General features: G+C 65.3%; 2 protein-coding genes and 1 long non-coding RNA gene across 4 annotated transcripts; 2 read left to right on the forward strand and 1 right to left on the reverse strand.

The window, feature by feature from the left end:
- Positions 1-8: 8 nt before the first annotated feature.
- On the forward strand, positions 9-20,096 carry LOC115337550 (Snf2 related CREBBP activator protein). 2 transcript variants are annotated; one of them, XM_030005927.2, is made up of 20 exons: positions 9-82; positions 1,672-1,746; positions 1,850-2,028; positions 2,929-3,115; positions 4,175-4,360; positions 4,886-5,026; positions 7,628-7,820; positions 8,139-8,275; positions 8,391-8,466; positions 9,534-9,623; positions 10,808-10,903; positions 11,485-11,807; positions 11,891-12,068; positions 13,027-13,163; positions 13,252-13,421; positions 16,067-16,259; positions 16,744-16,880; positions 16,970-17,156; positions 17,956-18,125; positions 19,691-20,096. In XM_030005927.2, the coding sequence occupies exons 5-20, from the start codon at positions 4,205-4,207 to the stop codon at positions 19,956-19,958; spliced, it is 2,652 nt and encodes an 883-aa protein (XP_029861787.1). In that variant the 5' UTR covers positions 9-82; positions 1,672-1,746; positions 1,850-2,028; positions 2,929-3,115; positions 4,175-4,204; the 3' UTR covers positions 19,959-20,096. The 2 variants fall into 2 exon arrangements, with proteins under 2 accessions (XP_029861787.1, XP_029861788.1); XM_030005928.2 differs by having other exon boundaries at positions 8,142-8,275.
- A 503-nt stretch (positions 20,097-20,599) lies between these two features.
- Positions 20,600-21,817, forward strand: LOC115337551. Its single transcript, XR_003922189.2, has 3 exons — positions 20,600-20,771; positions 20,890-21,073; positions 21,632-21,817. It is a non-coding gene; the product is annotated as an uncharacterized LOC115337551 (long non-coding RNA).
- A 273-nt stretch (positions 21,818-22,090) lies between these two features.
- LOC115337549 (helicase SRCAP-like) lies at positions 22,091-26,844 on the reverse strand. Its single transcript, XM_030005925.2, has 5 exons — positions 26,657-26,844; positions 26,280-26,500; positions 25,563-25,781; positions 24,115-24,319; positions 22,091-22,398 (listed from the first exon to the last, which is right to left on the reverse strand). The coding sequence occupies exons 1-5, from the start codon at positions 26,658-26,660 to the stop codon at positions 22,133-22,135; spliced, it is 915 nt and encodes a 304-aa protein (XP_029861785.1). The 5' UTR covers positions 26,661-26,844; the 3' UTR covers positions 22,091-22,132.
- Between the last annotated feature and the right edge of the window lie 355 nt (positions 26,845-27,199).

The raw sequence follows: 27,199 nt of genomic DNA on the forward strand, positions 1-27,199 counted from the left end.
CCTCCTCCTCCTCCTCCTCCTCCTCCTCCTCCCCCCCCCGGTGAGGTGCCGGGGCTGCGGCGGGAACGGCCGGGAGCGATCGGTAACGGGAGCGCGGGGCTTTCTTCCCCTCCCCCTCCCCGGGAAAGGGCGGGAAGTAGGGGGAGGGGCGGGGGGGGGGAATGGAGGGCGATGTGGGGCGAGGGATGGCGGCGGGGGGGGGGGGAGAGACGGTGTGGGGGGGAAGGTTTCCTGGGGGGGGGGGTCCCGTAGGGTGTTTGTGTGGGGTGAGGGACCCCCCCCCCGTGGGGTTTGGGGACCCCCCTGTGGGGTGAGGGACCCCCGTGGGGGGCACCCAGAGGGATCCCGGTGTGGGGGGAGGGACCCCGGTGTGGGGCACCCCGAGGGTGTTGCTGTGGGGTGAGGGACCCCTGTGTGGGGTGAGGGACCCCAGTGTGGGGTGAGGGACCCCTGTGTGGGGCACCCAGAGGGACCCCTGTGTGGGGTGAGGGACCCCTGTGTGGGGCACCCAGAGGGACCCCTGTGTGGGGTGAGGGACCCCTGTGTGGGGACCCCACTGTGGGGTGAGGGACCCCTGTGTGGGGCACCCTGAGACACCCCAATATGGGGCACCCTGAGGGTGTTGGTGTGGGCTGAGGGAACCCAATGTGGGGCACCCAGAGGGACCCCGGTGTGGGGCACCCCGAGGGTGTTGCTGTGGGGTGAGGGACCCCTGTGTGGGGCACCCAGAGGGACCCCTGTGTGGGGTGAGGGACCCCTGTGTGGGGACCCCACTGTGGGGTGAGGGACCCCTGTGTGGGGCACCCAGAGAGACCCCAATATGGGGCACCCCGAGGGTGTTGCTGTGGGGTGAGGGACCCCTGTGTGGGGCACCCAGAGAGACCCCAATATGGGGCACCCCGAGGGTGTTGCTGTGGGGTGAGGGACCCCAGTGTGGGGCACCCAGAGAGACCCCAATATGGGGCACCCCGAGGGTGTTGGTGTGGGGTGAGGGACCCCAATATGGGGCACCCCGAGAGACCCCAATATGGGGCACCCAGAGGGTGTTGCTGTGGGACGAGGGACCCTTGTCTGGGGCACCCAGAGGGACCCCCCCTGTGGGGTGAGGGGTCTCCATCTGGGGCACCCCGAGGGTGTTGCTGTGGGGTGAGGGACCCCTTTGTGGGGCTTGGGGACCTTGCTGTGGGGCAGGGGAGCTCGGTGTAGGGGGAGGGACCCCAATGTGGGGCACCCAGAGGTACCCCAATATGGGGCACCCCAAGGGTGTTGCTGTGGGGTGAGGGACCCCCGTGTGGGGCACCCAGAGGGACCCCCCTGTGGGGTGAGGGACCCCAGTGTGGGGCACCCAGAGGTACCCCAATATGGGGCACCTTGGGGGACCTGTTATGGGGTTTGGGGACCTCGAGTGTGGGGCAGGGGACCCCCGAGTGGGGTGAAGGACCCCAGCGTGAGGCACCCACAGGGTCCTGCTGTGGGGCAGCCTGAGGGTCCTGCAGTGGGGTACGGGACCCCCAGGTGGGGCACCTCTCTGGCCCAGGTCAAAGTTCAGAGGGCGCCTGGGGTCAGGGATGGGGGCAGGGACCTCCCCGTCATTTAGGGGCCGTTTTGGGGAGGGCGGCACCCGTGGGTGGGGGTCACCCACTCCCCTTTTTTACCCCCCCCCCCCCCCAGGAACGCCCCCCCCCCGCGCCACCGACACCGTGGAAGTGGAGTGTGAGGAGGAGGAGGAGGGCCCCGCGCACACAGGTGGGGCGACAGCACCCATGGGTGCTGGGGGGGGGAATATGGGGCAGCACCCATGGGTGCCCCCCCACCCTGACATTCCCCCCCCCCACACACACACTTCCAGGCGGCTCGGCGGAGCACAGGCTGGGCCGCCCGGGTGCCCAGGAGCTGGACGAGGGCTCGGCCCGGCGGCCGCCGGCGCAGGATGAGGCCCCCCCTTCCCAGCATGCCCTGGGGCAGGCGGGCGGCCCCGGGGCCCCCCCCCGCCCCCCACCCTGCCCCCACCCGCCGCTGCACCCCCAGGTGAGGGGATGGGGGGAGGGGGGGAGGCGAGAGGGAACCCCCAAATCACCCCTCTCCCCATGGTGCTGAGCACTGGCGGGGGGGGGGGCTCTGCACCCCCAAAGCGACCCCCCCACAGTATCTGTGCCCCCAAAGTGACCCCCCCCAATTTCCATGACCCCCCCACTCTCCATGGGCCCCCCCAAAATACTCCCCCTGATCTTTGCACCCCCAAAGTGAACCCCATGGCCCCCCCAAACTGAGCCCGGACCCCCATTGCTTCCCCCCCCTCCACTGAACCCTGGTCTCTGTAGCCCCCCCAAACTGAGCCAGGACCCCTGTTGCTCCCCCCCCAAGCTGAGCCCTGGTCATTGAGCCCCCCCCAAAGTGAGCCCCAGCCTCTACCAGGCCCCCCCCCCGATTTTGTTGCCCACCAAACTCAGCCTCGATCGCCACCAGCCTCTCAACACTTGCCCCCACTCTCTGTACCCCCCCAAACTCACCCACAGCTCCAGAGACCCCCCCCAAAGTTCTCTACGGCCTACATAACCCCCCCAAATTCAGCTGTGCCCCCCCCAAACATACCCTCATTTCTCATAGACCCCCCCAAGACTCATCTGTGCCCCCCAAACTCAATTCCACCCCCTTATAGCCCCCTGAAACTCCCCATAGGCCCCCCCAAGACTCACCCCCACCCCCCAAAGACCCCCCAAACCTACCCCGACTCTCTTATAGCCCCCCCGACTCTCCCCGTCTCCCTATGACCCCCCCAAATACCTCCACAACCCTCATAGCCCCCCCCATACCTCATCCACAACCCCTGTTGCCCCTCCGAACTCACCTCTGAGACACCACCCCCCCCACCCCCCCCCAAAACCTGATCCCCCCCTCACGCCCCCCGCCATGTTCCCCCCCACTCAGCTCCCTCCGGCCAGAATGACGGGCAGCAACCCGGTGTCCCCCGCCTCCTCGGGCTCCCCCGGCAGTGTCTCGCCCCCCGCCTCCTCGCCCGCCGGCCCCCCCCCGCCCCGATGGCCCCCCCGGCCCCCCGGAACCCCCCAGCCTCTGGGACAAGACCCACGCCGAGATCGCCGAGCAGGCCAAGCACGTAAGCACACCGCCCCCCCCCCACCGCCGCGGTTTTGGAACCCGGACCCTTCCCCATGGCAGTGGGTTTGGGGGGGGCTCAGCCCTATAGTAGCCACTGGAGAATCTCTGGTCTCATTTGGAGGAGTATGGGGGGCACAAGGGGGGGTTTGGGGGGGGCACTCGGGGGGGTTGGTTCAGCCCTATAGCAGCCACCAGAGAATCTCTGGTCTCGTTTGGGGGGGGCGGCTCAACCCTATAACAGCCACTTGAGAATCTCTGGTCTCATTTGGGGGGAGTTTAGGGGGGGGTTGGGGTGGCACTAGCATAGTTTTGGAGATCACTTGGGACTGGCCCAATTGTGTATTAGTTATTCCAAAATTTTTGCTGTTTTACGGAACAAGTGTTTTGGAGTATTTAGGGGTATTTTGGGCACCCTTGGGGCTGACCCAATCCTGTAGCAGCCAATGGAGAATCTCTGAGTTCGCATGGGACACATTTTGGGGGAGTTTTGGGGGGCGATTGGGACTGGCCCAACCTTTTATCAGCCACCAGAGAATCTCTGTTCTTTTACAGAAGAGTTTTGGGAGGGGGGATTTAGGTGTTTTTTTGGGGGTAATTTGGGCTGATCCAACTCTATATCGGCCACCAGAAAATCTGTGTTCTTTCATGGAACAGATTTTTGCAGAGATTTAGGGTGTTTTGGGGGATGATTTGAGGTGACCCAACTGTATATTGCCCACCAGAAAATCCTTTTACAGAACAGATTTTGGGGGGGATTTAGGGGGTTTTGGGGCGTGATTTGGGCTGACTCAACTCTATACTGGTCACCAGAGAATCTCTGTCCTTTTATAGAACAGTTTTTGGGGGGGCATTTAGGGTTTTTCTGGAGGTGATTTGGGATGAGCCAACCCTATATTGGCCAACAGAGAATCTTTGGCCTTCTATAGGACATGTTTGGGGAGGGGGGGTGATCAGGCTTAACCCAACCCTATATAAGCCCCTGGAGAATCTCTGATCCCACATGGGGGTTTCGAGGGGGGGGGTTGGGGGCGCAGTTAACCTCTGCTGTGCCGTGCAGGAGGCGGAGGTGGAGCACCGGGTGGCGGAGATGAAGCGCGAAGGCTTCTGGTCGTTGCGGCGTCTGCCCAAGGTCCCGGAGCCGGCCCGCCCCAAGGTCCACTGGGATTATCTCTGCGAGGAGATGCAGTGGTTGGCCGCCGACTTTGCCCAAGAACGGCGCTGGAAGAGGGGTGTCGCCCGCAAGGTGGGCTTCCCACCCATGGGGATGGGAAGGGGCTCAGCCAGTGGAGGAGGTTCAACCCCGTAGCCGCCACTGGAGAACCTCTGGTTGCGTTTCCAAGAGGTTTCGAGGAGGTTCAACCCCTTGGAGAGCCTCTGGTGGCATCTCCGAGGGGTTTGGAAGAACATCAGGAGAGGCTCAACGCCATAGTAGCTACTGGAGAACCTCCGGTGGCATCTCTGAGGGGTTTGGAGGAGCTTTGGGAGAGGTTCAACCTCTTGGAGAACCTCTGGTGGCATTTCCGAGGGGTTTGGAAGAACATCAGGAGAGGCTCAACGCCATAGTAGCTACGGGAGAACCTCTGGTGGCATCTCTGAGGGGTTTGGAGGAGCTTTGGGAGAAGTTCAACCCCTTGGAGAACCTCTGGTGGCATCTCCGATGGGTTTGGAAGGACTTCAGGGCAGGCTCAACCCTATAGCAGCCACCCGAGAGTCCCCTCCCCTACTTCGGGAGTTTGGGAGGACCCCCTCATGGGTGCCCCCCACCCAGGTGGTGCGGATGGTGATGCGGCACCACGAGGAGCAGCGGCAGAAGGAGGAGCGGGCCAAGCGGGAGGAGCAGGCCAAGCTACGCCGGGTGGCCGCTGCCATCGCCAAGGAGGTCAAGCAGTTCTGGAGCAACGTGGAGAAGGTGAGGACCCCCCACCCCACCCGTGGGTGACCCCCACCCATGTGTGCCACCCCCCCGAGTGCCTACCAGGGGTCATCACGTGGTTTTGGGGGTCTCACTAGGGTTCTTGGAAGTTTTTCTTTGGATGGGGAGCTACTGGGTGGCCGTCACCCCCAGGGCACCCGTGGGTGCTGGGCAGCACGTGCCTGACACACCTCCCACCGCCTCCAGGGCTACTGACCCCCACCAGGTGGCCACCACCCCCTGGGCACCCATGGGTACTCGGCAGTGCGTATTTAGCTACCCTTGGGCCACCAATGTTTCTGAGTGGCCACCAGTTCTTCCTGGTGACTTCCAACCCCCAGGGCACCCAAGGGTGCTTACCACCCTGTCCAGCCACTCCTGGGCTACAAATTCTCCCCGATGGCGACCAGCTCCAGGGCACCCACGGGTGCCGAACAGCATGTCATTAACCACCTATTGGCTATCAAGTCTCTCTATGTGGCCGCCACTCTTTGGGACACCCAGAAGTGCTTAGCGTGCCGTTTCGTCCTAATGTGGCAACTGCTGGGCTACCAAACCACCTCAGGTGGTTGCCACCCTGCCTGTGGCACCCATGGGTGCACAGCATCACATACCCAATCACCGCAGGCTACCAAACCCCCTTAGATAGCCGCCACCCAAAGGTGCCTGGCACCCCACGATCTACCACGCTTGGGCTACTAAAACCCCTGGGTGGCCACCACCCACTGTGTGTCCCCATACCCCTTCCCTACTACCCCTGGGCCACCAAACCCCCTGGGTGACCCCCCCACCAGGAGCACCCAAGGGTGCCCAGTTTCTTGTCACTGCTGAGCCTGGTCACTCCTGGGCTACCAAATCCCCCTGGCTGGCCACCACCCATTGGGCATCCCCACATGCAGTCTACTTCCAGCATGGTCATTCATTGGGCTAGCAGCCCTTGCTGAGTGCCTACTAACTCTTGGGGCACCCAAGGGTGCCCAGCACCACATCCCCAAGCCCCACTGGGCTGCCAGACTCCCCTGGGTGGCCACCATCACCCTTGACAGCCATTTTGTCTTGCTATTGTGGTGCTGCAGCACGTGGCCAGTGGGCGTTTGGCCAGTGAGTGCCCATGGTGGCAGGTGGGTGGCCGGTGGGTGCACGTGGTGGTCAGTGGGTGGCCAGTGGGTGCCCGCAGTGGCCGGTTAGTGGCCTCAGTGGCCATTGGGTGGCTGTTGAGCTCCGTGGTGGCCAGTGTGTACTTCTGGTGGCTGGCGGTTACCTGCAGTGGCTGGCAGTGGCGCCCTGGGTGCCCATGGTGGCCACTGGGTTGGCCGGTGGTCACCTGTGGTGGCAAGTGAGCGGCCAATGGTTGCCTGTAGTGGCCACTAGGTGCTCGTTGGGTGCCCATGGTGCCCTGTGGTCATCTGTTGGGTGGTTGTGGTGGCCATTGGGTGCCCGTTCGTTGCCCGTGGTGACCATTGGGTGGCCGCTGGGTGTCTGTGGTGGCTTTTGACTGTTTGCAGTGGTTGTTGGGTGGCCATTGGGTGCCTGCGGTGGCTGTTGGTTGCTCGTGGTGGCTGCTGATCGCCCGTGGTGGCCACTGGCTGCCTGTTGGTTGCCAACAGTGACTTGGGTGGTGGCTGGTTGCCCGTGGTGGCCGTTGGGTGGCCGCTGGTTGTCCATGGTGGCCATTGGATGGCCGTTGGTCACCCGCAGTGGCTGTTGGGTGGCTGCTCTAGCTGTTGGATGGCTCTTGGTTGCCCATGGTGGCCATTAGGTGGCCGTTGGTTGCCTGTGTTGGCTGCTGGGTGGCTGTTGGTTGCCCGTGGTGGCCGTTGGGTGGCCTCTGGTGGCCCATGGTGGCTGTTGGAGGACTGTTGGTTGCCTATGGTGGCAGTGGGGTGGCCAGTGGTGGTTGTTGGGTGACCCGCCTATGGTGGTCACAGGGTGGTTGTTGGGTGACCTGCAGTGGCTGTTGGGTGGCTGTTGGTCATCCATGTTGCTTGCCCGTTGGTTGGCTGTTGATTGCTCATGGTGGCTGTTGGGTGGCCATTGGGTAGCATTGGGTGGCCCTTGATCATCATGGTGGCTGTTGAGTGGCTGTTGATGGCTTATGGTGCCCATCGGGTGGCTGTTGGTCATCCACGTTGGCTGTTGGTTGGCTGTTGGTCATCTGTGTTGGCTATTGGTTGCCCATGGTGGCCGTTGGGTGGTAGTTGGTTGCCCATGGTGGCCATTGGGTGGCTGTTGGGTGGCCATTAGTCACCCATGGTGACCGTTGGGTGGCCCTTGGTCATCTGGGTGGCTGTTGGGTGGCCATTGGTGACCCATGGTGGCCATTGGGTAGCTGTTGGTTGCCTGTGGTGGCCTTTGGGTGGCCGTTGGTCATCCATGTTGGCCGTTGGTCATCTGTGTTGGCAGTTGGTTGCCCATGGTGGCCATTGGGTGGCTGCTGGGTGGCCGTTGGTTGCTCATGGTGGCTGTTGGGTGGTATTGAGTGGCCCTTGGTCACCCATGGGGGCCGTTGGGTGGCCCTTGGTCACCCATGGGGGCCGTTGGGTGCCATTGGGCGGCCGTTGGTGGCCGTTGGGTGCTGAGGCGCAGCGGTCGGCGCAGGTGGTGCAGTTCAAGCAGCAGTCGCGGCTGGAAGAGAAGCGGAAGAAGGCCCTGGACCTGCAGCTGGACTTCATCGTGGGCCAGACCGAGAAGTACTCGGACCTGCTGAGCCGAAGCCTCAACGCCCCCCGGGCCCCCCCCGGGGCTCCCCGTCGGGGTCCCCCCGCCCCCCACTCCCACCTCGCCCACCAAGGTGGGTGCCAGCACCGTGGGGTCGGGGACGCAGGGGTGCTGGGGACACTGGAGAGGGGACAAGGGCACCCAGCGGGGATGGGGACAAGGGGAGAGGGCGCTCTGGGGTGCTGGGGAGGGGGCAGAGGGTCAGGGACACCCACGGGTGCTGGAGGGGGGGTGGTGACACCCAGAGAGGATGGGGACAAGAGGGACAGGCCCACCCATGGGTGCCGGGGAGGTGACAAAGACCCCACCGCTCCCCCTGAGGATGAAGAGTGAGGAGCGGCTGGGTGCCACCCGTGGGTGCTGAGCCCCTGCCCTGCCTCTTCCTCCCCAGAAGATGGGGACACGGAGCTGCAGGACGAGGACGTCGCCGAGGGTCCCCCCCCCGAGGCGCGGCGCCGGGAGCTGGAGCTGCTCAAGCGGGAGGGGGAGCTGCCCTTGGAGGAGCTGCTGGGCTCCCTGCCCCCCCAGGTAACCCCCCCACCCTGCGCCCCACTTCGGGGGACATCCCCCCCGGCTTGGGACACCCCCCCCCACCCCCCGCCAACTCACCCCAGTCTCTTGTGTCCCCCTCGCCCTGTCCCAGGCGCTGCTGCGGAGGAACAAGCGGCCTTGGGAACCCCGCGAGGAGGACGAGGAGTTTGCGGCCGAGGAGGAGGAAGGTGAGGACGGGATGGGGCAGGGACGGGGCGCAGGGGCTGGCACCCGTCCTTGGGCTCTGGCACCCATTTGGGGGGGGGGGCAAGGGGGTCTGTCACCCATTTCTGGGGCTCTGGCGCCTGTCCTCGGGGGGGCTGGCACCCATTCCGAGCGGTCTGTCGCCCATCCTTTGGGTTTGTCACGCATTTCTGGGGCGCTGTCACCTGTCCTTGGGGTGTTGTCACCCATCCTTTGGGGGCTGTCACCCGTTTCTGGGGTTCTGGCGCCTGTCCTTGATGTCTGTCATCCATTTCTGGGGCTGCGTCGCCTGACCTCAGGGGGCTGTCACCCATCCTTGTGGTCCGTCACCCATCCTTGTGGTCCGTCACCCATCCTTGTGGTCCGTCACCCATCCTTGTGGTCCGTCACCCATCCTTGGGCTCTGTCACCCTTTTCTGGGGGTCTGTCATCCTTTTCTAGGGTTCTGTCAACCATCCCCAGGTGTCTGTCACCTGTCCTTGACGTCTGTCACCCGTCCCCAGGGGTCTCTCACCTGTCATTGGTGTTTGTCACCCATTTTTGGGGGTCTGTCATCCATCCCCAGGGATTTGTCACCTGTCCTTGAGGGCTGTCGCCCGTCCCCAGGGTTCTGTCATCTCTCCTTGGCTTCCGTCACCCATTTCTGGGTGTCTGTCGCCTGTCCCCAGGAGCCTGTCACCCTTTTTTGGGGCACTGTCACCGGTCCCCAGGAGCCGTAGCCTGTCTTTGGGCTCTGTCACCCATTTCTTGGGCTCTGTCACCCATTTCTGGGTCTCTGTCACCCATCCCCACGGCTCTGACACCCATTTTGGGGGGGTCTCTCACCTGCAACAGGGCTCTTGTCACCCGTCCCTGCGGCTCTTGTCATGCTTCCCAGGGCTTTGTCACCCACTGGGGACTCTGTCACCGTGTTCCCCCCCACCCCGGGTCTCCTGCATCCCATGGGCTGGGTGCCCCAGGGCCGTCACCCCCTTGGGGACGGTGTCACCCCCTTGGGGACAATGTCACCCCCCCCTCCCCGGGGCTGGTGTCACCCGCTGGGTCCCCGCAGGCGAGGACGAGGAGGAGACGATCGCAGCGCAGGAGCGGCTGGAAGGTGACGTCGACCACAAGCAGGAGCTGGACGACCTGGCCCGCGAGGGTAGGCGCAGCACCCACGGGTGCTCCCCGCACCCTGCAGCACCCACGGGTGCCCCCCCAGCACCCACACAGACCACCCCCCCCCCCCCCCCCCGGGCTCGGGGACGCGGGGCGCAGGCACACGCATGCGTGGGGACGCGGAGCCGGGGGAGAGGTGGGGGCACGTGGGGGGTGAACACAAGGACACGCGTGTGCAGAGACGTGTCGGGGGAGACACAGGGACGTGTGTGCAGGGACGTGTGTGTGGATGTGAGGGACACACGTGTGCAGGGACACGCATGTGTGGACATGAGGGGCGTGTGTGTGCGGGGACACCTGTAGGGACACGTGTGGGCATGAGAGACGCATATGTAGGGACACGTGTGTGTAGGGATACGTGTGTGCGGATGAGGGACACGTGTATAGGGATATGGGGACGCGTGTGCAGGGACACGTGTGTGTGGACATGGGAGATGTGTGTGCACGGACACGTGTGGATGTGAGGGACGTGTGAACATGAGGGACACACGTGTGCAGGGACGTGTGTGTGTAGGGACATGTGGGTATGGATATGAGAGACACGCATGTGCAGGGACACTGGACATGGGACACGTGCGTGCACAGGGACGTGTGTGGATGTGAGGGACACGAACATGGGGACACGTGTGTGGACACGGACGTGTGTGCAGGGACACATACAGATGTGGAAACATGAAAGGACACAGGAGCACACGTGTACAGGGACACGTAGATGTAGACAGTAACGCATGTGCAAGGACATGGGGACACGTGTGTGCAGGGACGCGTGTGGACATGGGGGACATGCGTGTGCAGGGACACGTGGATGTGAGGGATACGTGTGTGTGTGGACACGGTGGATGTGCGCAAGGACATGTGTGCAGTGACGTGTGTGGACATGGGGGATGTGTATGCAGGGACACGTGTGTGGACATGGAAACACGTGAAGGGACGTGGGAACACGTGTGTGCAGGGACACAGGGATGCGTGTACAGGAACACAGGGATGCGTGTACAGGGACGTGTGGACAGAAGGGACACGCGTGCGCAGGGATGTGCGCGCACAGAGGCGTGGGGACGCGTGCAAGGATGTGGGGACACGCGTGTGCAGGGAAACGAGGCCACCCACACGCGTGGGCGAGGGGACACGCCCCGCCTCGTGTGTGCCAGGCGTGTGCGTGTTCCGCAGGGGCGCTGCCGATGGAGGAGCTGCTGCAGCAGTACGCCGGCGCCTTCGCCGACTCCGACTGCGACTCTCCCCCTGGCGCCAGCAGCACCCGCTCGGGTAGGGGCACCCGTGGGTGCTGGGGGTGGGGGCTGTGGGGCTGGGGACCATCCCTGGGGGGGTATGGGGGGCACAGGGGTTGGCAATGGGGGATGGGGGGGGGGGGGGGCCACCCTTGGGTGCTGTAGGGCCACCCTTGGATGCCGTAGAGCTGTCCCTCGGCGCCGTAGGGCCACCCATGGGTGCCGTAGGGTCTCCCCCGGGTGCCATAGGGCCACCCATGGGTGCTGTGCCCCCCTCCCAGATGCCATAGGGCTACCCTGGGTAACGGTGGGCCACCCATGGGTGCTCTAGGACCATCTATGGGTCCTCCAGGGCTAGTCGTGGTTGGTGTGGGGCCACCCGTGGGTGCCATAGGGTCTCTCCCCAGTGCTGTAGGGCCACCCCTGGGTGTTCTACGGGTGTCCCCGGTGCTATGGGGTCTTACTGGGAGTTACGGGGTCATTCTTGGGTGCCGTGGGGCCGCCTATGGGTCCTAGGGACCCCCACGCAGGTGCCGTAGGGCCACCCCTGGGTGCTATAGGGCCACCCATGAGTGCTGCCACCGGCCCCAGCCTCAGCACCCGTGTGTGCGCGTCCAGATTCGCCAGCGGCCGAGAGCGACGACGAGGAGGAGGAGGAGGAAGAAGAGGAGGAGGAGGAAGAGGAAGAGGAGGAGGACGAAGAGGAAGAAGAAGAAGAGGAGGAGGAGGAGGAGGAAGAGGAGCAGGAGGAGACCGAGGCGGGTGCTCCCGCCCCCGAAGACCCTTCCCCGCCACCGGGCACCCAAGAGCACCCAGGAGGGCCCCCGCCAGCCGCTCCCCCCCCCCCCCCCACCGCCCCCACCCCCAAGAAGGAGATCACCGACATCGCCGCCGCCGCCGAGAGCCTCCAGCCCAAGGGCTACACCTTGGCCACCACCCAGGTAACAAACCGTTCCCCCACGCCGCCCCTGGCACCCACGGGTGCTGCGGGGAGGGGGGTCGCCCACCGCTGCACCCTTCCCAGGTGAAGACGCCCATTCCCCACCTGCTGCGGGGCACCCTACGGGAGTACCAGCACATCGGACTGGACTGGTTGGTCACCATGTACGAGAAGAAACTCAACGGGATCTTGGCCGACGAGATGGGGTTGGGCAAGACCATCCAAACCATCTCCCTCCTGGCCCACCTCGCCTGCGAGAAGGGTGAGGGGTGCCCCCCACCCATCCCTGGAGGGTCCCCACTCTCTGCCGGGGCTTCAGAGGGTGCTCGGCGTCTTGGGTGGGAGCTGCTTGGGTACCATTGGGTGCTGTGGGGCCTTCACAGGGTCTGTAGGGCCCACCTACGTTGTCCTTGGGTGCCGTTGGGTGCTGCAGCGTCTTTGTAGGGTCTTTAGAAATCATCTGGGCTGTCCTTGTGTCTCGTTGGGTGGTGCAGAGCCTTTGTAGGGTCTCTAGGGCCCATCTGAGCACCCTTGGGTGCTGTGGGGTCTTTGTAGGGTGTTCAAGGCCTATCTTGGTGTTGCCTGACCACCCTTAAATGCTGTGAGATATTTGAGTGGGCCGTAGGTCCCTACAGGCTCCCCAAGCACCCATGGGTGCTGTGGCCTCCTTTTCAGGTCTTTAGATTTCTACTGGCTTTCTGAGCACCTCTGCGTCCTGTAAGCTTCTTATAGGGTCTTTTGGTTCCTGCCAGTTCCCTGAGCACCCGTGGGTGCTGTAGGCTCCTTACAGGGTCTGTAGGTCCTCCTGGGCTCCTCAAGCACCCGTGGGTGCTGTGGGCACCTTACAGGGTCTGTAGGTCGTCATGGGCTCCTCGAGCACCTGTGGGTGCTGTAGGCACCTTACAGGGTCTGTAGGTCCTCCTGGGCTCCTCGAGCACCCATGGGTGCTGTAGGCTCCTTACAGGGTCTGTAGGTCCTCTTGGGCTCCTCGAGCACCCGTGGGTGCTGTAGGCTCCTTATAGGGTTTGTAAGTTCTCATGAACTTGCCTAAGCACCCATGGGTGCTGCAGGCTCCTTATAGGGTCTGTAGGTCCTCCTGGGCTCCTCGAGCACCCGTGGGTGCTGTAGGCTCCTTATAGGGTCTGCAGGTCCCCACGGGTTCCCTGAGCACCCACGGGTGCCACCCCTCCTCTTCCTGACACCGTCCCCCCTCCCCGCAGGCAGCTGGGGCCCCCACCTCATCATCGTGCCCACCAGCGTGATGCTCAACTGGGAGATGGAACTGAAACGCTGGTGCCCCAGTTTCAAGATCCTCACCTACTACGGGGCACAGAAGGAGCGTAGGCTGAAGCGGCAGGTGAACCCCAACTCTATGGGGGGTGAGGAGGTTTGGGGGGGGGTCCCCGGACCCCCCCTGACCCTCCTGGCCCCCCCACCCCACCCAGGGCTGGACCAAACCCAACGCCTTCCACGTCTGCATCACCTCCTACAAGCTGGTCCTGCAGGACCATCAAGCTTTCCGCCGGAAGAACTGGAAGTATCTGATCTTGGATGAGGCTCAAAACATCAAGAACTTCAAGTCTCAGCGTTGGCAGTCCCTCCTCAATTTCAACAGGTGCGGCGGGAGGGGGGGCACCCACGGGTGCTGGGAGAGCACCCCAAGGGGCCGTCGGACACCTCAGGGTGCTGAGGAACCCCGCCGTGCTGGCAAACAGCCTGGGGTGCTGAGGATGTTGGGGCAGTCCGGAGACGTTGGGGGGCCACCCGTGGGTGCTCACCCCGGGAGGGGACGGGGACTGGGTGCAGCCTGTCCTGCGGGGCGCAGCTGGTGGAGGGTGACCCCCCCCCCCCCCCCGTTTTAGGGCGCTGCTCCTTGGGGGGGGTGCCCTGACACGCGGCTGTCGCTGCCCGTGGGTGCTCTGTAACTGTTTGGGGTGCCCTGTAGCTGCCATGGGGTACCTGTGGGTGCACTGTAGCCACCCGGGGGGGCACCCATGGGTGCTCTTTCACTGCCTGGGGGCACCCATGGGTGCAATGTGACTGCTTGGGGGGACCCGCGGGTGCACTGTAGCTGTCTAGGAGCACCCATGGGTGCTCTGTAACTGCTTGGGGGTACGCATGGGTGCACTGTAGCTGTGTAGGGGCACCCATGGGTGCTCTGTAACTGCTTGGGGTGCTCTGTAGCTGCCTGGGGATACCCATGGGTGCTCTTTAATTGCCTGGGGGCACCCATAGGTGCAATGTGACTGCTTGGGGGTACCCGCGGGTGCACTGTAGCTGTCTAGGGGCACCCATGGGTGCTCTGTAACTGCTTGGGGTGCTCTGTAGCTGCCTGGGGATACCCATGGGTGCTCTTTAATTGCCTGGGGGCACCCATAGGTGCAATGTGACTGCTTGGGGGTACCCACGGGTGCCCTGTAGCTGCCTGGGGGCACCCATGGGTGCTCTGTACCTGCCTGGAGGCACCCATGGGTGCAATGTGACTGCTTGGGGGTACCCGCGGGTGCATTGTAGCTGCTTAGGAGCACCCATGGGTGCACTGTAGCTGTCTAGGGGCACCCATGGGTGCTCTGTAACTGCTTGGGGTGCCCTGTAGCTGCCTGGGGACACCCATGGGTGCTCTATAGCTGCTTGGGGGTACCTGTGGGTATGCCATAGCCCCCTGGGAGGCACCCATGGGTGCTCTTTAACTGCGTGGGGGTACCCATAGGTGCAATGTGACTGCTTGGGGGGACCCGCGGGTGCACTGTAGCTGTCTATGGGCACCCATGGGTGCACTGTAACTGCTTAGGGTGCCCTGTAGCTGCCTGGGGGCACCCATGGGTGCAATGTGACTCCTTGGGGGTACCTGTGAGTGCTCTGTAGCTGCCTAGGAGCACCCTTGGGTGCTGTGTAACTGCCTGGGGGTACGCATGGGTGCACTGTAGCTGTCTGGGGCACCCATGGGTGCTCTGTAACTGCTTGGGGTGCCCTGTAGCTGCCTGGGGATACCCATGGGTGCAATGTGACTGCTTGGGGGTACCCGCGGGTGCACTGTAGCTGTCTAGGGGTACCCATGGGTGCTCTGTAGCTGTCTAGGGGCACCCATGGGTGCTCTGTACCTGCCTGGAGGCACCCATGGGTGCAATGTGACTGCTTGGGGGTACCCGCGGGTGCACTGTAGCTGCTTAGGAGCACCCATGGGTGCACTGTAGCTGTCTAGGGGCACCCATGGGTGCTCTGTAACTGCTTGGGGTGCCCTGTAGCTGCCTGGGGACACCCATGGGTGCTCTATAGCTGCTTGGGGGTACCTGTGGGTATGCCATAGCCCCCTGGGAGGCACCCATGGGTGCTCTTTAACTGCGTGGGGGTACCCATAGGTGCAATGTGACTGCTTGGGGGGGACCCGTGGGTGCACTGTAGCTGTCTATGGGCACCCATGGGTGCTCTGTAACCGCTTAGGGTGCCCTGTAGCTGCCTGGGGGCACCCATGGGTGCAATGTGACTCCTTGGGGGTACCTGTGAGTGCTCTGTAGCTGCCTAGGAGCACCCTTGGGTGCTGTGTAACTGCCTGGGGGTACGCATGGGTGCACTGTAGCTGTCTGGGGCACCCATGGGTGCTCTGTAACTGCTTGGGGTGCTCTGTAGCTGCCTGGGGACACCCATGGGTGCAATGTGACTGCTTGGGGGTACCCGCGGGTGCACTGTAGCTGTCTAGGAGCACCCATGGGTGCTCTGTAACTGCTTGGGGTGCTCTGTAGCTGCCTAGAAGCACCCTTGGGTGCTCTGTAACTGCCTGGGGGTACGCATGGGTGCACTGTAGCTGTGTAGGGGCACCCATGGGTGCTCTGTAACTGCTTGGGGTGCTCTGTAGCTGCCTGGGGGCACCCATGGGTGCAATGTGACTGCTTGGGGGTACCCGCGGGTGCACTGTAGCTGTCTAGGAGCACCCATGGGTGCTCTGTAACTGCTTGGGGTGCTCTGTAGCTGCCTAGGAGCACCCTTGGGTGCTGTGTAACTGCCTGGGGGTACGCATGGGTGCACTGTAGCTGTGTAGGGGCACCCATGGGTGCTCTGTAACTGCTTGGGGTGCTCTGTAGCTGCCTGGGGACACCCATGGGTGCTCTGTAGCTGCCTTGGGGTGCCCTGTAGCTGCCTGGGGTTGCTCTGTAACAAGCTTGAGAAACCCGTGAGTCCTCTGTAACCCTCCCCTGGGCGGGGGGGGGGGGGGCACCCATGGGTGCACGGCGGGCTTAACGGGCGGGCGTTCGTTCTCCGCAGCCAACGGCGGTTGTTGCTGACGGGGACGCCGCTGCAGAACAGCCTGATGGAACTGTGGTCCCTGATGCACTTCCTGATGCCCCGCGTCTTCCAGTCGCACCGGGAATTCAAGGAGTGGTTCTCCAACCCCCTGACCGGCATGATCGAGGGTAGCCAGGAGTACAACGAGAGCCTCGTCAAGCGGCTCCATAAGGTGGGGGGGGGCACCCTGGGTTTTCGGGGGGGGGGGGTGGGAGGCACGTGGTTGTAGTTGGAGGGGTGGGGGGTGTTGAGCCGTGTTTTGGGGTGTAGCTGGGTGGGGGTATCCCCGTTTTAGGGTGTAGCTGGTTGGGGGGTAACCTCCACTTGGGGGTGATTCTTGTTTTGGGGTGCAGCTGGGTGGGGGTACCCCCATTTCAGGGCTTAGCTGTCTCAGGGTAACCCCTATTTTGGGGTACCCCCATTTCAGGGTGCAGGTGGGTGGGGTGTAACCCCATTTGGGGGTGCACCCGCGGGTCCCCCCATTTCCGACCGCACCCCAAGTCCCCCCACAGCCCACACTGGAGGTGCCCCCTGCCCCATTCCCTCCACCCCACTGTTCCTCTCCCCACCCCAGCTTATTGCTGGGGTGGGGGTCACCCCTATATTGAGGGGTGGAACCCCGAAACTTGCCGGCAGCTGATTGGTCGCTCTCCTAGGTGCTCCGCCCTTTCCTGCTCCGCCGGTTGAAGGTGGACGTGGAGAAGCAGATGCCCAAGAAGTACGAGCACGTTCTCAAGTGCCGCCTCTCCAAGCGCCAGCGCTACCTCTACGATGACTTCATGGGCCAGGCCAGGTGGATGACGCGTCCCCACGCGTCCCCGTACGCCGTCACCCACAACCGAACCCCCCCCTTGACCTTCTCCGTGTTCCCTTTTCCGACAGCACCAAGGCCACCCTGGCCAGCGGACATTTCATGAGCGTCATCAACGTGCTGATGCAGCTCCGCAAGGTTTGCAACCATCCCGATCTCTTCGAGCCCCGGCCCGTCCACTCGCCCTTCATCACTGAAGGCATTTGCTTCGTCACCGCCTCCCTCGTCCTCCGTGCCCTCGACCCCGACCCCTTCAAGGTGACGGCATCGGGGACGCCAGTGGAGCACGCAGGGTTGGGCCGTGGAAGGGTTTGGGGGGCACCAGGAGATGGTTTGAGGTGGCGTTGGGTGACTTAGTGGGGTCAGCAGCACTCAGGGATACCAGGGTGGCCTTCTGGTAGCATTTGTGGGGAGGTAGAGGCGCTAGGGTGGCCTTCTGGTGGCATTTGTGGGGAGGCGGAGGACACGGGATGCATCAGGTGAAGGATTCAAGGTCATCTTGAGCAGGATTATGGAGATAGGAGTGTCACGGGCCACCCTGTCATTGTCACCAGCACTTGGGGCCACCACCATGACCTGTGGTGGCAGTTCTGGGGAGGTAGAGGCGTTAGGGTGACCCTGTGGTGGCATTTGTGGGGAGGTGGAGGACACGGGATGCATCAGGTGAAAGGTTCAAGGTTTTCTTGACCAAGATTATGGAGATGCAGGTGAGAGGTAGGGGTGTCACAGGCCACCATATCATTGTCACCAGCACCTGGGGCCACCACTGTGACCTGTGGTGGCCCTTCTGAGGAGGTAGAGAACATGGGATGCAGGAGGTGAAGGGTTCAAGGTCTTCTTGGCCAAGGTTATGGGGACGCAGCTGAGAGGTAGGATGGCTTGAGGTGTCACAGGCCACCGTGTCATTGTCACCAGCACCCAGGGCCGCCACCGTGTCCACGTGGCGGCATCTCTTGGGGGTGTAGGGGACAGAGGTGATGGCCCGAGGTGCCACCGTGCCCAGGACCGTGGTGGGAGCGGGGGGACAGCAGGTGACATCCCTGCGGCGTCCCCACAGCACGTGGACATGGGGCTGTTCGACCTGGTGGCCCTGGAGGGCCGGGTGTCCCGCTACGCCGCCGACACCTTCCTGCCCCGCTGGCGGGTGACGCGTCGCCTGGTCGAGGACGTCGCCGCCGCCCCTGACCCCCCGCCGCGCCCCAAGCCCGTCCGCATGAAAGTCAACCGGTGAGGGGGACGGTGGGGGCACCGGGGTGGCCTTGGGGTCGCTGGGGTGGTGGTGGGACCCTTTGGGATACCAGGGGTCTTGGGGACACTTGGGTGATGGGGGGAACTTGGGGACACTGGGATGGCCTTGGACATGCCATGGTTGTCTTGGGGACACTTGGGTGACGGGTGGAACTTGGGGACACTGGGATGGCCTTGGGGACACCACGGGTGCCTTGGGGGACGCTTGGGTGATGGGGGGAACTTGGGGACACTATGGTGGCCTTGGACATGCCATGGTTGTCTTGGGGACACTTGGGTGATGGGGGGAACTTGGGGATACTGGGATGGCCTTGGGGACACCATGGGTGCCTTGGGAGACGCTTGGGTGATGGGGGGAACTTGGGGACACTATGGTGGCCTTGGGGACACCACGGGTGCCTTGGGGGACACTTGGGTGATGGGGGGAACTTGGGGACACTGGGATGGCCTTGAACATGCCATGGTTGTCTTGGGGACACTTTGGGACACTGGGATGGCGTTGGGGACACTGGGATGGCCTTGGGGACACCACGGGTGCCTTGGGGGACTCTTGGGTGATGGGGGGAACTTGGGGACACCATGGTGGCCTTGGGGGACACTTGGGTGATGGGGGGAACTTGGGGACACCATGGTGGCCTTGGGGACACCACGGGTGCCTTGGGGGACGCTTGGGTGATGGGGGGAACTTGGGGACACTGGGATGGCCTTGGACATGCCATGGTTGTCTTGGGGACACTTGGGTGATGGGGGGAATTTGGGGACACTGGGATGGCCTTGGGGACACCATGGTGGCCTTGGGGACACCACGGGTGCCTTGGGGGATGCTTGGGTGATGGGGGGAATTTGGGGACACTGGGATGGCCTTGGACATGCCATGGTTGTCTTGGGGACACTTTGGGACACTGGGATGGCGTTGGGGACACTGGGATGGCCTTGGGGACACCACGGGTGCCTTGGGGGACTCTTGGGTGATGGGGGGAACTTGGGGACACCATGGTGGCCTTGGGGACACCACGGGTGCCTTGGGGGACGCTTGGGTGATGGGGGGAACTTGGGGACACTGGGATGGCCTTGGACATGCCATGGTTGTCTTGGGGACACTTGGGTGATGGGGGGGAATTTGGGGACACTGGGATGGCCTTGGGGACACCACGGGTGCCTTGGGGGATGCTTGGGTGATGGGGGGAATTTGGGGACACTGGGATGGCCTTGGGGACACCACGGGCATTTTGGGGACGCTTGGGTGATGGGGGGAACTTGAGGACACCAAGGTGGCCTTGAGGACACCAGGGGGACTTTGGGGACACCGGGGTGGCCTTGGGGACACCACGGGCATTGGGGGGGGTCACTGGGGTGGGGGGTTTTGGGGGGACACCAGGGACCCCTTGGGGACAATTGGGTGATGAGGGCACCTTGGGGACACCAGGGGGTCAATGCGATGGTGCTGGGGTCCTTGGGGGGGGCTTTTGGGGTGCCCTGGGGGGGCTTTTGGGGTGCCGTGGGGGGGGGTCGGCGTTGAGCACCCCCCCGGTGTCCCCCCCCAGGATGCTGCAGCCGGTGCCGAAGGCGGAGAGCCGGGCGGTGCTGCTGCTCAACAGCCCCCGCCCCGGGGGGGGGACCCCCGCCCCCGCTGGGGGTGCTGCCCCTCGGCCCCGCCCCTCCGCCTGCTGGACACGCCCCCTCACCCACTGGGCACGCCCCCCAGCCCGCCGGGCACGCCCCTCTGCTGGTGGGCCCCGCCCCTCCCGGGGTGACGTTGGCTCCCGCCCTGCTGGCTCCTGCCCCCCCCCGTCCCCGCCCCCTCCGCGGTAGGCTCCGCCCCCGCCGGTGGGGCTCCGCCTCCTGCCGCTGCTGCCCCCCTGCTGCCCCCTGGGGGGGCGGGGCTGGGGCTGGGGCTGGGATTGGCCCTGGCGGCCCCGCCCCGGCCTCCCCCCACCCTGCTGCCTGCGCTGGCTCCGCCCCCCGCCGGCCCCGCCCACGGTGAGAGGGTGGGGAGGGGCTTTGTGGAGGGGTGGAGCCTGGGTGGGGTGTGGTAAATGGGCAGGGTTTGAGGTGGGTGTGGGCTTAAAGTTGGGGCGTGGTCTGCCGGGAGGGGGCGGGGCTTGAGGTGGAGATGTGGCTTGTGGCTGCTTGTGGGTGGGGCTTGGGGGAAGTGGGTGGAGCTTAGGGGCTTAACAGTCAATGCAGGAGGCGGAGATGGTGCAGCGGGGGTGGGGCGGGGGGCGTGGCTTAGAAGCCAGGAGCGGAGTGGGCGGGGTTTCGTAAGGGGTGGGCGGGGTTTCGTAAGGGGTGGGCGGGCCCAGCACCTTACCCTGGTCACTGAGCAAAGGGGCTGCAGGGCGGTGGGGCAGCTCTGTGGGCGGGGCTTGTACAACGTGGGCGGGGCTTGTGCCACGTAGGCGGGGCCCCTCCCCGCCCTTTCACCATTTAACTCCTTCCCTCCCGCAGCCCTGCCGCCCGCTCCTCTGGCCGCTCCCCCCGCAGCCGGCACCCCTCGCCCCCCCCAGCCCCCCCCCAACCCCACTTTGGGGGGCAAGGGGGGGCCCCCCCTGGCCGCCTACGCCCTCCCCGGTCCCGGCCCGCAGCGCCTTTTGCTGGCCCCCGACATGCAGGCCCGCCTGCCTTGTAAGTAGCCCCGCTCCCCAAACACCTCCCCCTCCCATTTTTGGGGGGCCCCCCCCCTATCATTTAAAGGGGGGGGGGCCGCCCCCCCATAACGTGTGTCGTCCCCCCCCACCCATAGCCGGCGAGGTGGTGAGCATCGGGCAGCTGGCGGCGTTGGCCCAGCGGCCGGGGGGGACCCCAGGAGGGGCGACCCCGGGGGGGGGCCAAGCCCCTCACCCTGCAGTTGCAGGGCAGCAAACTCACCCTGGCTGCCCCCCCCGCTGCGGCACCTGGCCCTCGCCCCCCCCCCCGCGGCCTCCCACGTAAGTTGGGGGACACCCCCCCTTTTTTTTTTTTTTTTTTTTTTGCATTGTATGGTTATCTCTTTTTTAAGGGCCTCCCCCCTTTTTAAGCAGGACGACCCATCGGTTGGGGGGGGGGGGGGGGTATGGTTGGGGGAGATAGGCAGTGGGGTGACCCACCCCCCAGCTGTACCCCCAAAGTGGGGGTTTATTCTTTATGGGATGGGCCTGGCTGGGGGGGCACACCCCCAAAATTGATGGAGATTTCCAAAATGGGGAGCAGAGCCCCAGTAATGGGTGAGGGACCCTAAAATGAGGGGGGGGGGGGGAACCCACTGAGAAGGGTAGGGACCCCCAAAGGTGATGGCCCCCTAAGGCAGGTGAGGGACCCTAAAATGGGAGGGGGGAACCCTAAAGGTGGGGGGGGTACCCCCAAAAGGGGGTGGGCACTGCTACATGGGGGGGGTGGGGCTGTAGGGGGGCCCTGACAAAGACCCCCCCCCCCCCACTCCCCAGTTTTGGGGGGGGGGGGGGGGTTGGGGTGTACCCTGACACCCCCCTGTGCCCGCCCCCCCCCAGGGAACGTGGTGCATCTGGTGGCGGCTGGGGGGCAGCACCCGCTCCTGGGCCCCCCCGCCCAGGTCACCCTGCTGGCACCCGTCGCCCCCCCGGCCCCCACAGGGGGTCCTCCTGCCGGGACCCCCCCCCAGCCCCCCACCATTGGCCTCCCCATTGCCACCGCTCAAGGTAAGGGGGGGGGGTTATCTCTGGGTGCCCCCCCAAACCACCAGGACCCACCTGGGTGTCTCTGAGCCCCCCCCCCCAGATCTCTGGGTGCCCCCAGGATCCCTCTGGGTGTCCCCCCAAACCACTGGGATCCCCCTGGGTGCCCCTGAGCCCCCCCAGGATCCCTCTGGGTGCCCCCCCAAACCACTGGGATCCCCCTGGGTGTCCCTGAGCCCCCCCAGGATCCCTCTGGGTGCCCCCCCAAACCACTGGGATCCCCCTGGGTGTCCCTAAGCCTGCTGCCGTGTCCTCCGTGCTACCGTGAAGCCGTTGAGATGCGGCTCCAAGGTGGGATCACGGGAAGGTTCCTGGAGAACTGGGTCTCCACGGAGGGGGGGTCCGAGGGTGTCGGTGCCTGGATGCGCGGGTGCCCCCCCCCCAACCCCGCACCTGGCGCTGCTCGACGCGGGTGCTGCCGTCCAGGCGCAGGTAGATGTGGCCGTGGTAGGTGAGGAAACGCTCGAGGACATCGAGCATCCGGGTCATCTGGGTGAAGATGAGGACGCGGTGGGCCCCCGCCTTCAGGCGCCGCAGCAGCACGTCCAGCGTCTGCAGCTTCCCTGGGGGGGGGACGCCGGCGTCACCGGGGGCCACCGCCAAGGGGGAGGCGCGGGGTGACCCTCTCCTTTGGGATGGGGACGGGGGACGGGGGGTGGTGGCGGTTGGGGCGGGGTCACGGGGACATCAGTGGGGGCACGAGAAGATCAAGGGGGGACAACGTTAGGGAGGTGGGGACATCAACGCGGGCATCAGAAGGGACACGGGGACAGCACTCGGGTCGTGGGGACATAGCTAGGGACATGGGGTCATCAACGGGGACGTCGTTAGGATCACGGGGACAGCAGTGGGGACGCTACTGGGCACATGGGGTCAGCACTAGGGACACCACGATGGGTGGGGATGCCACCAGGGACATGAGAACACCAGTGGAATCATCCCTAGAGACGTGGGGACATCAGCGGGGACACCGCTGGGGACATGGGGTCAGCACTAGGGACACCACGATGGATGGGGATGGCACTAGGGACATGAGAACACCAGTGGAATCATCCCTAGAGACGTGGGAACATCAGCGGGGACACTGCTGGGACAGGAGATCAGCACTAGGGACATCATTAGGGACACGGGTGAGGACATGAGAACATCAGCGGGGTCATCGCTAGGGACACAGGGACATCGCTACAGACAGCGGGGACACCAGTGAAGACATCACGAGGGACGTAGGGACAACACGAGTGACATGGGGACATCAGTCCCCAACATCCCCGACACCCCCGTCGTCCCCAACAGTCCCCAGGATCGGGGGGGAATTAGCAGGTGCTCGCGCAGCACCCGGGTCCCCGATGCCCCTGATGTCCCCAACGTCCCCGATATCCTCTGTGTCCCCAAAGCATCCCCAAATTTAAGGGGAGATTACTGGGAAATCAAGGAAGTGGGTGCTCGCGCAGCACCTGGCTCCCCAATCCCCCCGATGTCCCCAGTGCCCTCAATGTCCCCAAATGTCCCCAAGTTTAAGGGGAGATTAATGGGACAGAAGCGGGTGTTTGTCCTGCCCCCGGCTCCCCAATGTCCCCCCCGTCCCCAATCCCCCCGACGTCCCCAATGCCCTTAATGTCCCCAAAGTGTCCCCAACTTTAATGGGAGATTACTGGGACGTCCCCAATGCCCTTAATGTCTCCAAAACGTCCCCAAATTTAAGGGGAGATTCCTGGGAGATCAGAGAAGCGGGTGCTCGCGCAGCACCCGGCTCCCCAATCCCCCCGACGTCTCCAATGCCCTTAATGTCCCCAAAGCGTCCCCAAATTCAAGGGGAGATTCCTGGGAGATCAGGGAAGCGGGTGCTCACGCAGCACCCGGGTCCCCGATGCCCCTGATGTCCCCAACGTCCCCCGCTATCCCCTGTGTCCCCAAAGCGTCCCCAACTTTAATGGGAGATTACCGGGAGATCAGGGAAGCGGGTGCTCGCGCAGCACCTGGCTCCCCAATCCCCCCGACGTCCCCAATGCCCTTAATGTCCCCAAATGTCCCCAAGTTTAAGGGGAGATTAATGGGACAGAAGCGGGTGTTTGTCCTGCCCCCGGTTCCCCAATGTCCCTCCCGTCCCCAATCCCCCCGACGTCCCCAAAGCCCTTAAATGTCCCCAAATGTCCCCAAATTCAAGGGGAGATTCCTGGGAGATCAGAGAAGCGGGTGCTCGCGCAGCGCCCGGCTCCGCAGTGTCCCCGACCCCCCCGGCCCCCCCCTCCGTCCCCAGCGCCCCCGCTGCCCCCACGTACCGCAGTCGTACTGGATGAGGCGCAGGTCGGGGAAGTGGGTGCGCATGCTGCGCAGCACCCGGTGCAGGGCTCGCCCGCGGGGCGCCAGCTCCTCCCCGCAGCCGCTGCTCCAGCTGCGCCCGCTGCCGCAGGCGCCAAGGGGGGGGGGCGGCAGCTGTGCAGGGCCACCCCCCGCGCCTCCACCGGCGGCAGCACGAAGATGAACCTGGGGGGGGGGGGGGGGGAGGCGTCAGATAATTGGGGGACACCCCACCCCTGGAGCCCCCAAAACCCCTTGGACCCCTTCCCGGATACCTGGGTCCCCCCAACTCCCCCACCCCCCCCCCCCCCCCCCAACACCTGGGTCCCCTCAAACCCCCTGGACCCCCCAAACCCCCCTTGGATCCCCCCAACCCCACCCCCCCAAACGCCTAGGTGCCCCCCAAACCCCTGGATCCCCCCCAACACCCCCCCAAAATGCCTGTGTCTCCCCCCAAATCCCCTGGCCCCCCCAGACACCCAAGTTCCCCCCCTAAATGCCTGGGTGTCCCCCCACACCCCCCTTCCCAGATGCCTGGTCCCCCCCAACCCCCCCCCATCAACACCTGGGTCCCCCAAACCCCGCCTCGAACACCTGGGTCGCCCCGAAACCCCCTGGATACCCCCAAATTCCCTGCATACCCCCCCTTGAATACCTAGGTCCCCCTAAAACCTATAGCCCCCCCAAACTCCTCCCCAGACTCCTGGGGTCCCCCAAATCCTCTAGACCCCTCCCCAAACACCTGGGTCCCCCTCAACACCCCCCCAAAACCCCCTTGGATCCCCCCAACCCCACCCCCCCAAACGCCTAGGTGCCCCCCAAACCCCTGGATCCCCCCCAACATCCCCCCCAAATGCCTGTGTCTCCCCCCAAACCCCCTGCACCCCCAGACCCCTCCCCAGACCCCCAAGTTCCCCCCTAAATGCCTGGGTGTCCCCCCACCCACACACCTGGGTCCCCCCCAAACCCCCCTTGGATACCCCCAAATTCCCTGCATACCCCCCTGTTGAATACCTAGGTCCCCCCAAAATCTATAGAACCCCCGAACTCCTCCCCAGACTCCTGGGGTCCCCCAAATCCTCTAGACCCCTCCCCAAACCCCCTGGCCCCCCCAGACCCCCAAGTTCCGCCCTAAATGCCTGGGTGTCCCCCCACCCACACACCTGGGTCCCCCCCCAAACCCCTGGATCCCCCAACCCCCCCCCAAACACCTGGGTCCCCCCAAACCCCCCCTCAAACACCTGGGTCCCCCCAAAACCTATAGCCCCCCCAAACTCCTCCCCAGACTGCTGGGGTTCCCCAAATCCTCTAGACCCCTCCCCAAACACCTGGGTGTTCCCCCCCCGCCCCCCCAAAACCCCCTGGCTCCCCCCAAACCCCCAGTCCGTCCCATTTACCCCCCTCCCCGGACCCCCGGCTCCCCCCGTACCTGTCCAGTAGGGGCTGGAGCTGCCGTAGGCGCTGGGGGGGGGCGAGGACAGCGCGGGCCAGGGCCCCCCCCGGGGGTGGGGTGGGGGGGGGGCAGGGTGCAGAGCCCCAGCACCTCGCTGCCGTAGACGGGGGCCAGCCCGCAGCGCAGCTCGTTCAGCCGCAGCAGCCGCTCCAGCCGTTCCGCCCGGCCCCGGCCCCGCTTCGCCTCCAGGGATTCCTGCGGGGGGGGCACGTAGGTTGGGAGGGTGGGATTGACACCCCCCAGAACGGCTAGGACCCCCCCCAGCTTCCCTAGACTCCCCCCCCAAGACCTGGGTCCCCTCCCCCACTTCATCTCCAGCACCCCCTGTGGGGGAGGGGAGGGGCACGACACCCCCCCCCCCAACGCGGTGTGTCCCCCCCCGTCACCCCAGACCCCCCCCCACCCGAAGTGGTCACCCAGCGCCCCAGACCCCTTCCCCCCCCCCGTAGAGACCGCTGGGTGCCCACCCTTCACCCACAGGTGCTCCCCTACCCCTGGGTGCCCCCCCCAAAATCCCCCCTTTGGGTGACTGGCCCCCCCCCCCCCAAATCCCCCCTTACACCCTTGTAGAGATCCCAGGGTGCCCGCCCTTCACCCACGGGTGCTCCCCTACCCCTGGGTGCCCCCCCCAACCCCCAAATCCCCCATTACACCCCCACAGATGCCCCCCCCCAACTTTCCCAGGGTGCTCACCAGGTAGAAGGGGGAGCGCGGGGGGGGCGGGGGCTGGCGTCGGGGGGGCGGCCGGTGGGGGGTGGGTGCCGGGGGGGGGGGCTGGGTCCCCCCGGCCCCTCGGGCTCCTCTCGAGGGGGGGCAGCGGCGGCGGCGGGGGGAGCTGGGGGTGCCCCTGGGGGGGGCAGCGGCGGCGGCGGCGGCAGGGGGGGCAGCGGGCACCGTGGGAGCTGCAGGTGCTGCTGGGGCGGGGGGAAAACAAAAAGAAGGGTGGGGGGGGGGGGCCGGGGGCACCCCATAGTGTGGGGGGCGGGGGGGTCCCCAGGGGGACAGGAAGCCCCCCCAAGGAAGGGGGGGGGCACTCATGGGCGCCGAGAGGAGGGGGCGCAGCCACTCACCCATCAGATCGGGTCCGGCAGCGGCGGCGGCGGCGGGGGGGGGGACGCCGGCGGCGGGGGGCGCGGGCAGCACCCGTAGCAGGGGCCGCGCCGGGGGGGCCGGGGGGGGGTCGGGGCGCAGGCGGGGGGGCCGGCGGCGGGGCTGGGGGTGCCGCCAGCCCGTCGCGGGGCGCCTGCCGCACCACAATCTTCACCACCCCCCCGCTGTTCACCAGCGGCGTCGGCACTGGGGGGGGGGGGTCAGGCACGTCGGACGTCCGTCCGTGTCGTGTTCCCCCCCCCCCCAAAAAAGCCCCCTGGCCCCGCTCCCCCACCCTGCCCAGCACCCAGGGACACCCGGGGTGGCGGGGGGGGGGTCCTGAGGGTGTTCTGGGGGGGTCCCGGGGCACCCAGGGGTGACTCAGAGGGATCCTGGGGGGGCTCAGGGGCACCCAGGGGGATCCCAGTGGTTTGGGGGGGCACCCAGAGGGATCCTGGGGGGGCTCAGGGGCACCCATGAGGATCCTGGTGGTTTGGGGGGGCACCCAGAGGGATCCTGGGGGG

This window comes from Aquila chrysaetos, unplaced genomic scaffold, assembly GCF_900496995.4.
Source record: "Aquila chrysaetos chrysaetos unplaced genomic scaffold, bAquChr1.4, whole genome shotgun sequence".
NCBI classification, from domain to species: Eukaryota; Metazoa; Chordata; class Aves; order Accipitriformes; family Accipitridae; genus Aquila; species Aquila chrysaetos.

Bases quoted from the DNA above. Each gene is read 5' to 3' on its own strand.
- LOC115337550 (XM_030005927.2), top strand. From the start codon at position 4,205: ATGAAGCGCGAAGGCTTCTGGTCGTTGCGGCGTCTGCCCAAGGTCCCG. The intron at 4,361-4,885 runs GTGGGCTTCCCA...CCCCCCACCCAG, and splicing joins AGAGGGGTGTCGCCCGCAAG to GTGGTGCGGATGGTGATGCG. The intron at 9,624-10,807 runs GTAGGCGCAGCA...CGTGTTCCGCAG, and splicing joins GGACGACCTGGCCCGCGAGG to GGGCGCTGCCGATGGAGGAG.
- LOC115337549 (XM_030005925.2), bottom strand. The intron at 25,782-26,279 runs GTGAGCACCCTG...CCCCCCCCGCAG, and splicing joins CGCGCTCCCCCTTCTACCTG to GAATCCCTGGAGGCGAAGCG. The intron at 22,399-24,114 runs GTACGTGGGGGC...TCCCCCCCCCAG, and splicing joins CCTCATCCAGTACGACTGCG to GGAAGCTGCAGACGCTGGAC.